We start from the raw sequence: 11,733 nt of genomic DNA on the forward strand, positions 1-11,733 counted from the left end.
TTTTGAGACAGAGTCTCACTCCATCCCCCAGACTGGAGTACAGTAGTACGATCTCACTGCAACTTCCACTTCTCAGGTTCAAGCGATTCTCCTGCCTTAGCCTCCCAAGTAGCTGGGACTACAGGCTCATGCCACTATGCCCAGCTAAGTTTTGTATTTTTAGTAGAGATGGGGTTTTGCCATGTTGACCAGGCTGGTCTCCAACTCCTGACCTCAGGTGATCCGCCCCCCTCGGCCTCCCAAAATGCTGGGATGACAGGCATGAGCCACTGCGCCCAGCCAAGAGTGTGGTCTTTGTAACAGAGCTTATTTATGTCCTTCTCCTGCTCACCCTTCCCCCATGACTCCCTAGTACACTTTATGCTTCAGCCCTGCCCTGGCGCGATGAGACTGGGGCATCCCTGTCTGGTTTAATCTCCCCTGATGAGAGCCTCCTTTGAGCCATCAGGGCCCCGGCATCACCCAGCAAAGAAACAGGCTTCTGTGGCGGCTTCAATACCAGCAACTGATAAAAAGAAACCTTGCCAGTGACAGAAGGCTTCCCTGAGTCTGGGGGTGCATGGGGTGCATGGGGTGCATGGGGTGGGAGTGGCGGTGCAGGAATTTCATCCCTTTTTCGGGAAACGGAGGTTCACGCAGACAAAGCCATTTGCTCCAGGGCTTCCAGCAGAGCCCAGTTCGAATCCTGAACTCAAAGCTCTTAACCATTCTCTACCAGGATATCTTTGGGTGGGGTGGGGAAGTCGGGGGCGGTTTCTATTTTCTCTTTGCTGATCTGAATTTTCTGCAGCGAGCCTGCACACCTCACGCAATTAAAAAGGATTTAAAATAAATGTAGGTGCCACTGTCGGGGTTCCAAAATGAGGGTGACTTCTGATCCTCAAATGGTCACCTCCATTACACAGCAGTACTAACAGGAGCTCAGAGAGGGGTAGCCCCTTGCTGGGGTCACACAGCCTTTCAGGGGCAAATCGAGGAGTCTGACCTTTGGAGAGAGGGCGGAGGTCACACCCCTGCAGGTGGCAAGGGAGTGCGGCCCCTTTAAGAAAGCAAGTGCCAGTAAGAGGAGCCCCAGCTGGGGAGGGAGCAAGGGCAGGAGTGGGGCTTGTTGCCAGGGGCAACCAGTCACCTAGCAACAGGCTTCCTCTCTGCCAGCTCAGGGCTTGCAACTGGGGAAGGGGCTTTCTGACCTGGTCCTTCCCTGACTCCTGGTCCCTCCCCTGTTTACCCATCCTCTGTGGCACCCCATTAGCCTGGCTCTGCAGGAGGAGTCCCTGTTCCCCGAACTTGCCACTCAATGTCACACCTCTGGTCTTTTGCCCAGGCTGTCCCACAGCAAACACGATTCTGTGTCCTGGTTCCCACTGTAGGACCCCCAAGGCTGGGTTCAGACCTGGTCTTGCAGGGCTGAAGGTGTCTAAGCTGGCTCTGAAGGTGCCTAAGTTGGCTCTGGGTCCCCCAGACTGGGGACTCCTCCCTTGGGGCTGGGGCTAGGATGGATTCTCTCAGAGGCCCCAGCATCTCCTAGGGCTGGCTGGGGATGAGGTCACGGAGGCAGGGAGAGAGAAAATGAATGAATGAAAACAAATCTGTCTCACTCAGCATCCCTTGGGCTACAGTAGGTGATCTCCAGCCTGAACAGTGGAGGGGTGCACAGGCCATGAGAGGCCAGGTCAGGAAAACCCCCCAATTCTCCAGGGTGGGAAGGGGGTGGAAATTCCCTGGCTGGAATGACCCTGGGTCCTGGAAGTTCAGTTTGGCCCTGGGTTTGAGCACTGACTCTGCACTTATTCATGGGGCAACTTCAGGTTGCCTAGACGTTCCCACTCTGGGCCTTGGTCTCCCTATGACACAAGCTATGACTTGCCCAAGGTCGTAAGGCCTGTGAGGTCTGGAATGGGTGTGAATTCAAACCCAGCCTGACTCTTCCCACTTTAACTTCCATCCCTTGCAGACCGTCTACCTGTCCAACACTCTACCCACAACTCACCCGGTCCCCCCATCTCCATAAAAGTCCCTGCAGCCCTGCCAGCATCCCCCGCCAAAATAAGAGTCGGTCTTACCCAAAAATGCTCCCCAAAATACGACATCCTGATGGTCTCTGTGGAGACCCCTGCAGGCCCCGTCCAGTGCCTGTCTGAAGAGAGAGGCAAGTTTGAGCTACAGAGTCATTGCCAGTGTGGGCTTGATGGGGGGAAAGTCCCTCCCTGTAGAGGAAGGAGAGAAAGGACGAAGGAGGAACTGAAAGCTCCAATGCTAAGAGCATGCCAGGACCCCTGAGATAATTCAGCCCCAGTGCTGGTCCCAAGTAGCTCCAGCAGAGGGGGTCAGAACAAGACACAGATGTTCCCAATTCCACAGAGTCAGGACTAGACTAGGTGGAGGGACGAGAGCTGAGGGAGTCTATATTGGAGGAGGGGGCATGGAATGTGGGGTTTTTAGGTACGTGTAAGAGTTCATAGCAGTGGGTAGGAGCAGTGCTGGATGACCCCTAACCTTGGCAGGAAAACTCTGATCCACTTCACAGATGGGAAAACTGAGCCCTCCCCACCCCCAGAGGGGAAGCCACTTGCCAAGATCACACAGCTAGGAAGGGACAGTAGATTTGCACTCTGGACTGGCTGAGCCCAGACCTGAGCTCTCGACTCCACTCCAGGTGGCTCCTGCAAGAGAAATAGATGCAGGAGCTATGATCAGCCACATAGGGCTTGGGGTCCCTGAAGTGTCCCTGAGGGTCCCTTGGGGTCTTCTGAATTCCTCTAGGACAGTCCCCACCTTATGCACCCTCCTGGGAGTCAGAGCTCACTCCTCACTGTGACGACCCAGCTGGCACTGCTGCCCCCATGAGTCCCAACCCTGCCCTCGAAAGCCAGCGTTCACCTGGTGTCTGAGTCACTGTCCAGCTCCGTGCCTCAGTTTCCCCATCTGCAAAATAAGAAGGAATGCTTAGAAGGGATCTTGCTGGGGAAACCCAGGTGTTTCTGCATAAAAGGCTGGGTCAGGCCGCCCGGCAGGGGACGGACAGGCAGTGTCCTTGGCATGTTCTAGAGGCCAGGCTTGTCACTGGAGCCTGCAGGCCTCATCCATAATTCATGACCCCACAGGCAGCTCGGTAGCAGCTGGGAGCCTGGGAGGCACAGCGGCAGGAGTGACAGGGACCCACAACCACAGGATGGGGAAGCTCCCGGGGCCTTCCCAGGAAAGGACTGAGCAAGACCTTGGGCAAGGCTGCCCCTCTCTGCGCCTCAGTTTACCTAATCTTGAAAGTTAGTTTAGGCTAGGAGTGGTGGCTCACACCTGTAATCCCAGCACTTTGGGGGACTGAGGCAGGTGGATCACTGAGGTCAGGAGTTCGAGACCAGCCTGGCCAAAGTGGTGAAACCCTGTCTCTACTAAAAATACAAAAATTAGCCGGGTGTGGTGGTGGGCACCTGTAAACCCAGCTACTCGAGAGGCTGAGAAGAGAATCGCTTGAACCTGGGAGGCAGAGGTTGCAGTGAGCTGAGATGGCGCCACTGCACTCCAGCCTGGGCGACAGAGTAAGACCCTATCTCAAAAAAAAAAAAAGAAAAGTAAAGAAAAGAAAAGAAAGAGAGAAAGAAGAGAAGAGAGGAGAGGAGAGGAGAAGAGAAGAAAGTTAGTTTAATTGGACCCATTATCACTGAGCCTCCAATCCCGGGACTTCTGTGAGTCAACCAAGAGCTCCCATTTGCTCACCCAGACTAGGACAATGTCAGGGTCCCTGAGTTGATTCAGCCCTGGGCCTGGCCCTGCAGGAGTCCCCAGTCTAGAGAGACAGAGCTGGACACAGATACCCCCGTCCTGCATGGTCAGGGCTGGGCCAGATGGAGGGACAAGGTCCAAAAGAGCCTAGACTAAAGGAGGACTCATGGGAATTGGGGTTTTAAAACATGAATAGGAGTTCACTGGGCAAGGAATTATTTGTTTCAACAAACATTCCCAACCCTGCACTGCTTAATGATAGGGGCCCTGAAAACCTTCAGTCCCCTCCGCAGCCCCTTAGGAAACCTAGTTTGGTGGCGGGGGTAGGGTGGTGACCATGCTACACTGACATCCCTAGGGGAAAAGCCCTAAATTTCCATATCATTTCTTAGCTTCTGTCCATGACCAGGGCCCTAAGCATCTCCAAATCTCTTAGCGCTCTGTTGACTGGCGTGGGAACCACTAGCCCCATGTGGTGACTTAATTTTTCTTTTTTTTTTTTTTCGGAGACAGGGTCACGCACTGTTGCCCAGGCTGGAGTGCAGTGGTGCGATCATAGCTCACTGCAGCCTCGACCTCCCAGGTTCAAGGGAGTCCTGAATAGCAGCCTCCGGAGTAGCTGAGACTACAGGCTCACACCTGAATTTTTGTATTTTTTTTTTTTTTTAATTTTTTAAGTTTTTTTGGAGACAGGGTCTTGCTCTGTCACCCAGGCTGGAGTGTACGGTGGCACGATCACAGCTCACTGCAGCCTTGACTTCCCAGGTTCAAGTGATCCTCCCGTTTCAGCCACCTGAGTAGCTGGGACTACATCCCCAACTAATTTAAATTTTTTTTTTTTTTTTTTTTTGTAGAGACTAGGTCTCACTAGTGTTGCCCAGGCTAGTCTCAAACTCCTGAGCTCACGCCATCCTCCTGCCTGGAACTCCCAAAGTGCTGGGATCGCAGCCATGAGCCACCACCGCAGCCTTCATTTTTGTATTAATGTTAAACCAAGGAAAATTAAATACAATTGGCTGGGCGCAGTGGCTCACGCCTGTAATCCCAGCACTTTGGGAGGCTGAGGTGGGTGGATCACTTGAGGTCAGGAGTTCGAGACCAGCCTGGCCAACATGGCAAAACCCCATCTCTACCAAAAAAATATAAAAATCAGCAGGGCGTGGTGGCACACACCTGTAGTCCCAGCTACTTGGGAGGCTGAGGCACGAGAATCGCTTGAACCTGGGAGGTGGAGGTTGCAGTGAGCCGAGATCGCACCACTGCACTCCAGCCTGGGTGAAAGAGTGAGACTTTGTCTTAAAAATAATTAATTAATTAATTAAACAAATAAAATGATATACCCAACTCCTCAGCTGTGCCAGCCTCTCTTTCAAGGCTCAGTCGCTACATGGGGCTGGTGGCTGCTGTAATGGATGACACAGATGAAAAGCCCTGCCACCAACATTGTTCTAGAAGATCCCAGGAACCAAGGAGCCCAAGTTCCCCAGAAACCAAGAATCTCACTACTGTTTTTACAGTTTCAATTAGATTGCCTCACCCCACCTCTGGCAAACAGATACACACAGAGCACCCGTATGTGTGCGACCCTGTACCTAACTCTTCGCACACCTCTGCTCATCCAAGCTTCATGTCGTGCCCTCAGATGCAACTACAACTTTATGAGGGAAACTGAGGCACAGAGCGAGTCATTGGTCCCGGCTGACTGTGATTTTGCCCCTGGTCTGTCTGCCAGTGACCTCCTGTTTGAAACCATCACGCGTGGCTCTCTGGGTTTCCAAGTCCCCCCAACCCAAACCACCACTCACAGCTGGAACGGAGGATGGGGGGCAGGGCAACGGGTGGCCCCATCAGGCTTTGGCCAGCCCAGGAAGTGACACCTGCTACTTCTCCTGAAACCCAGGTTCCGGGCAGAGGGGGCCTCCCCTCTGTTCCTGAGGGGGGCTAAGGAGAGATGATGGGTATCTACTGACCAGGGCTCATACTCACCGGACAGGGTAGCGAGTGGGATGGGGCCCCCGTCTGATGGGGCAGGCGCCAGGAGACAGCCACGAGGCCACTTCCGTCAGCACCAAGTTGGAGGCTTGTGTGCATGGGGGGGACAGGAAGCTCACCCCGCCCCGCCTACCATCCAACCGCCACCTTACCTCCCCCGCCCAATCAGCACCCGTGGGACCTCCCTGGAACCACATAGGCCATGGGTGAGTAAACAAGAGGCACCTGAACCTGGAGCCCCCTCAGCCTGAACCTGGAGCTGTTCTTACCGAACAAATATTAATCATGACAACAATTGGGAAATAAGTGAGCACCAACCCTGGCCCAGGCATTCAACATCTTGCCATCCAGAGGTAGGCTGATACCCGCTTCACAGAGGGGGCAAACTGAGGCTCAGAGAGGGAAATGCACTCAGAAAGGGGAAGACATGGCCAGGCGCGGTGGCTCACGCCTGTAATTCCAGCACTTTGGGAGGCCGAGGCGGGGAGATCATGAGGTCAAGAGATCGAGACTATCCTGGCCAACACAGTGAAACCCCGTCTCTGCTAAAAATACAAAAATTAGCTGGGCGTGGTGGCACGTGCCTGTAGTCCCAGCTACTCGGGGGAGAGAGAGCAAGAGAGCGAGAGAGAGAGAGAGAGGCGGGAGAATCGCTTGAACCCGGGAGATGGAGGTTGCAGTGAGCTGCGATCGAGCCACTGCACTCTAGCCTGGGCGACAGAGAGAGAGAATCTGTCTCGAAAACAAAACAAAACTATATTTGCCAATTACATTGGCATAAACATAAATATATTAATATTATACACAAAAATGTTTCCTTCAACCCAAAAGTTCATTTTTTTTCCCTTCGGATTTTAAAAGAAGTGAAAACATCAACCTACGGACCTCTAAAAGCACTGTGAGCCTGAGACATCGGGCTTGTTGGGTCTGATGGAGAAGTCAGCCCTGCTAGAACCCAAGTCTCCCAGCCTGTACAGCGCCAGCACAAAGCCCAGAGATGGCCAGAGACTTGCCCAAGGTCACACAGCACATTGCCAGCTGACTCAGAGGCTCCCATCCTGCCTTCCCCGCACCAAGTCTTGCAAACCTGGGGCTGAGACATGTGAGCAGCCTCAGAACAGTTAAAACAAAGCAGGAACCACATCAGCAACAAAGGCAAGACCCGAGCTCCCATTCTGGAAATTGAGTGGTGCCTGGCTGGGTGTCCAGAGCCACTGACGTCTTGCCTGGTGACCTTGGGCCACTCCTGACCTTCCAGGATCTGGCTTCCAGGATCCTGGGAAGCAGGATCTGCCATTTCCCTCTCTCTCTCGGACCCCAGTGAACATACAGTAGGGCCAGTAGCAGCGGTTTCCTCATCCTTCCCACGGACCGGTCACTTGGTTCAGGCAGGTACCATGCTGTTTCCATGACCCACTATGTCATGTCTCCCCTCTTGGTTTAGCCACCTGGGCTGCGATCACTTATACAATCTGGCTTGATCCTCGCCACTGCACCTCAAGGCAGGGTTTTCTCTCGACCAGCACCACGATGGGGAAACTGAGGCACGTGCCCCAGGTCACACAGTGACTCAGGCCACCAAGTGGGAATCTGATCCAGGGATTCTCAGGAATTTTCTGTTCTCCCCATGGGTCTCCTCCCTCTTCCTCACTTCATTTGGCAAACATCTATCGAATGCCTACTGTATGCCTAACTTTCCCAGGTGCTAGAGTCTCCTCAGGCAATGCCCTTGGTAGACTCCCCCTTCCCCTCCCTCCTCCTAGTCAGCGGTGACCCGATTTAAAGAGCACTAATGCTGTCATTAATATCATATGATTATGTCTGTATTTACAGAGCTTCCTCCTCCCACAGACTCCTCTCATCCTCCCAGAGGAATTCAGCCCATTTCACAGAAGGACAAACCAAGGGACCAAGTGAAAACACACACAGGTAGAGGCAAATTCGAACCTGGGGGTGTCAGGCTCCCAGCCCTGTGCCCACCACTGGGAGGGCGCTCCAAGGGACAGGGGATGAGCTGGCCTGGCAACTCCCACCTCCTCCTGCCCAGGACCTCGCCCGAGAACAGGTTCGCCCCTGGTGTGGGTGATGGTATGTGGGTCAGGGTGTGCCCTAGGTGGCCCCACTGGTGAGACCAGGGTGGTGATGCCCTGTCCCAACGATTGCAGCTTGGTCCTATGTTTTACTCCCTGCCCCCATGCCCCCAGCCCCAATATCAGAGTGTCATCATCAACCCATTTTGCAGTGCAGTAAACTGAGGCTCAGAGGATAGCAAGGCACTGTGGGAGGGTCTCCAAACCCAATACTCTCTTGACCCCAAACCACCCACATGTTAAGCAAAAGAGTGAATCACCATCAGACAAAATGTGGGCTGGGTGAGTTCAGAATCTGTAAAATGCAGGGTCCGAAGCTCCCAACCTCAATTTTCAAAAGAGGAAACCGAGGTTTGGAAAGGCGCTGTCACCTGCCCAAGGTCACCAGTGAAGCAGGTCCATTCGACTCTGCCTCCTGGTCCCCATTGCGGCTGGGGCAGGTGACTCGGGGGATCCAAGGCAGATGGAGGGGCCCCCCACCACCCAAACCTCCTCCGCACCCCACTCACAGTCAGCCTCTGGCAAGATCCTAATTTACCTCGATTTATTTTAATCCCCAGGAACAGATGCTAGCTGTACACCCCGCCCCTCAGTAAGAGAGGGACCCCCCCCCAAGTCCAGGCTCCAGGCCCTTCAAGGCCTGGCCTGGATAAACCGTCCAGGCAGGGGACCCCACACTGATTTCCTCCCCAAAATTCCAACCTTGGGGTCCGCACAGAAGATGCCAGTGAAACGCCCCCCACCCCATCCTTGAGGTGGGGGAATGGGATGGGGCAGATTAGAGGAGGGGCCAGGTGACCCTCCAGCTCCTCCAGCCATCAGGCCTGGAGAGGGGTTCACAGTGGAGGAAAAGGGAAGCGGGTACCTCATCCTCCGTCCCCGGTGGTCTGCAGGCCGGAGCTGGGAAGAGGGAATTTGCGGGTGGTCCCCATCTCGGCCACCGCCCAAGGTTCCAGGCTGGAAGGGGAGCGGCGCCCCCATCTTTGCAGCCCCAGAACCCAGACCTAGGCTTAGAATAAAAGGATTTGGGGAGGGGTCTCGCGTCGTCACCGCCCCCGTGCACGCTCGGTTCTAGGCCAGGAGACGGTGGATTTGGGGAGCGGTCCCCGTTTCCGCCTGCGGACCCCCGATTACCAGTTGGGGAAGAAGCCGGGGCGCCCACCGCTTAGCCCCCAACCCCTGCTCTCCATCCCTCGCGTCCCGCCGCGCCTTTGCCCTCCGGCGCCAGGGCACGGTGCGCGTGGGAGGCTGCGCGGGCCAGGGTGTCCCAGGGGGTTCCGGGGGGCAACACTCACCTCCTGAGCTCCGGCCGAGCCCCGCGCTCGCCGCCACCTGCGGCTCGGTCGCTGACACCCGAGCCCGCCCCGCCCCTCCCTCCGCGGCTGCGGCGCGGCTGCCGACTGGCTCCGCCCCCGGGGCGTGGCCTACAAAGTCCCCACCCCCGCGACGGCGCCAGGAGGCAGGGCGGGCTCTGACCCCGCGCGGTCCCCCATTGGGCCATTTAGGCGGCCGTCTCCGCCAGCCCAGCGCGCTGATTGGTCCAGCCGAAGACCAGGCTCTTTTTAATAGTCCCCCCCTTTACGCCACCCGCAGTCTATTTGCATAATTTAAAGAGACAGGCGCCACTCTTTCCCCCTGAGATTCAGTGGTAAAGGGTAAGGAGCGACCAACGTTTATTGAGCGCCCAGGCAGGGCTCATTTGATGACCCCCGCCCCACAAGCCTGTAACCGGAACGTTATTGGTCTTTATTTTACAAGTGGAAAATCTGAGGCTCAGAGAGGGCAAGGTCTTGTTTGGAGGCCACACAGCAAGTCTGCAGCCGGCCTAGGGCAGCCCCGGGATCCGGCCCCTTGCACAGGAGGTCATCCTCTCATAGGACATATGGCAGTTCTGTTTTGGAAGTCGAACTCGATTGCTTGTGGTTAGGAGTTCGAGACCAGCCTGGCCAACATGGTGAAACCCCGTCTCTACTAAAAATACAAAAATTAGCCGGGTGTGGTGGCAGCTGCCTGTAACCCCAGCCTCTCCGGAGGCTGAGGCAGGAGAATCACTTGAACTCGAGAGGTAGAGGTTGCAGTGAGCCGAGATCACACCACTGTACTTCAGCCTGGGCGACAAAAGTGAGACTTCGTCTTAAAAAACAAAGGAAAACGAAGAAAAAGAAAAAATAAACTTACACAACACCCGCCAGTCCCTCGTTCTACCCTCTGCTTAGGGACAGGGCACCCGGCTAATTGCTCTTGCCTCTCTCCGCCAGCCTCCCAGGCTCAGTCAGGGCAGCCCAGGAGCACAGACCAGAAGCTTGGGAGACCCTAAGGATCTTCTCTTCCCTTCATCACCAGCATTTCATCCTGTGGATTCAGTGTCTCTGAAACAGTTCCAAATTGTCCGTTTTCCTACACCCCACAGTGGTCCCGGCGAAAACCCAATTATCTTCAGCCTGGATGCCGCCTCAGTTTCCTATTTGTGTTTCTTGTTCCCTCCATCCCAGCCCTACACAATCCCTGTTCTCCAAGGCAACCTACAGATGTTCTTTCTTTTCTTTCTTTCGTTGTTTAGAGACGAGGTCTTGCTCAGTTGCCCAGGCTGGAGTGCAGTGGCATGATCATAGCTCACTGCAGCCTCAAACTCTCAGGCTTAAGTAATCCTCCTGCCTCAGCTTCCAAAATGCTGAGACAACAGTCATGAAGCACTGAAACTGGCCAGTTCATTTTATTTCCAAATAAACTTTTATTTTAGAGCAGTTTTAGATTTATAGAATTATTGTGAAGATAATACAGAGAGTTCCTGTATACCCCACACTCAGCTTTCTCCTATTATTTTTTTCTTTAATTTTTTTTTTTTTTTAATAGAGACAGGGTGTCCCCATGTTGCCCAGGCTGGTATCAAACCCCTGGGCTAAAGCAATCCTCCCATCTCGGCCACCCAAAGTGCTGAGATTAACAGTCATAAGCCACTGCGCCTGGCCTGTTATCATTATTATTTGAGACACAGTCTCTCTCTGTCGCCCAGGCTGGAGTGCAGTGGCAGGATCTCAGCTCGCTGTGCAAGCTCTGCCTCCCAGGTACACGCCATTCTCCTGCCTCAGCCTCCCAAGTAGCTAGGACTACAGGCATCCGCCACCACACCTGGGTAATTTTTTGTGTTTTTAGTAGAGACGGGGTTTTACCATGTTAGCCAGGATGGTCTCGATCTCCTGACCTCGTGATCCGCCCGCGTTGGCTTCCCAAAGTGTTGGGATTACACCGCACCCGGCCTATTATTATTACTATTAGTAGTAGTAGTAGTAATTTATTCATTTGGTGAGACGGGGTCTTGCTCTTGTTGCCTAGGCTGAAGTGTGGTGGCGCCATCTCAGCTCACTGTAACCTCTGCCTCCCAGGATCAAGCAATCCTCCCACCTCAGAGTCCTGAGCAGCCGGGATTAAAGGCACGCGCCACCACGTCCAGCTAATTTTTGTATTTTTTTGTACAGACAGAGTTTCACCATGTTGCCTAGGCTGGTCTTGAACTCCTGAGCTCACTCCATCCTCTCCCCTCATCCTCCCAAACTGCTGGGATTATAGGCGTGAGCCACTGTACCTGGCCTGCTTCCCCCGTGATTAACACCTTCCATTGGCATGTCCATTTATTACAATGTCTTTTATCTTTTTCTTTTTCTTTTTCTTTTTTGAGACGGAGTCTCACTCTGTTGGCCAGGCTGGAGTGCAGTGGCGCCATCTTGGCTCACTGAAACCTCCGTCTCTCGGGTTCAAGCGATTCTCCTGCCTCAGACTCCCGAGTAGCTGGGATTACAGGCACCCACCACCACACCCAGCTAATTTTTGTATTTTTAGTAGAAATGGGGTTTTGTCATGTTGGCCAGGCTGGTCTCAAACTCCTGACCTCATGTGATCTGCCTGCCTCGGCCTTCCAAGGTGCTGGGAT

The 11,733-nt window shown here is 54.2% G+C and overlaps 1 protein-coding gene across 6 annotated transcripts in view; it reads right to left on the reverse strand.

The window, feature by feature from the left end:
• FCHO1 (FCH and mu domain containing endocytic adaptor 1) overlaps positions 1–9,185 on the reverse strand; it is a 40,832-nt gene extending 31,647 nt beyond the window's left edge. For 3 of the 6 annotated variants that reach the window (XM_037992184.2, XM_037992177.2, XM_037992183.2), the window contains exons 1-4: positions 9,101–9,185; positions 2,881–2,925; positions 2,574–2,663; positions 2,064–2,137 (exon numbers count right to left, since the gene is read on the reverse strand). In XM_037992184.2, the coding sequence (XP_037848112.2) occupies positions 2,064–2,090 (27 nt within the window). In that variant the 5' untranslated portion in view covers positions 2,091–2,137; positions 2,574–2,663; positions 2,881–2,925; positions 9,101–9,185. Of the gene's footprint in view, positions 1–2,063; positions 2,138–2,573; positions 2,664–2,880; positions 2,926–5,709; positions 9,012–9,100 lie in introns of those variants that run through there. The other 3 variants (XM_037992178.2, XM_037992179.2, XM_037992181.2) reach the window with 3 other exon arrangements.
• Positions 9,186–11,733: the final 2,548 nt, after the last annotated feature.

Source organism: Chlorocebus sabaeus, chromosome 6, assembly GCF_047675955.1.
Source record: "Chlorocebus sabaeus isolate Y175 chromosome 6, mChlSab1.0.hap1, whole genome shotgun sequence".
Classification (NCBI taxonomy): Eukaryota; Metazoa; Chordata; class Mammalia; order Primates; family Cercopithecidae; genus Chlorocebus; species Chlorocebus sabaeus.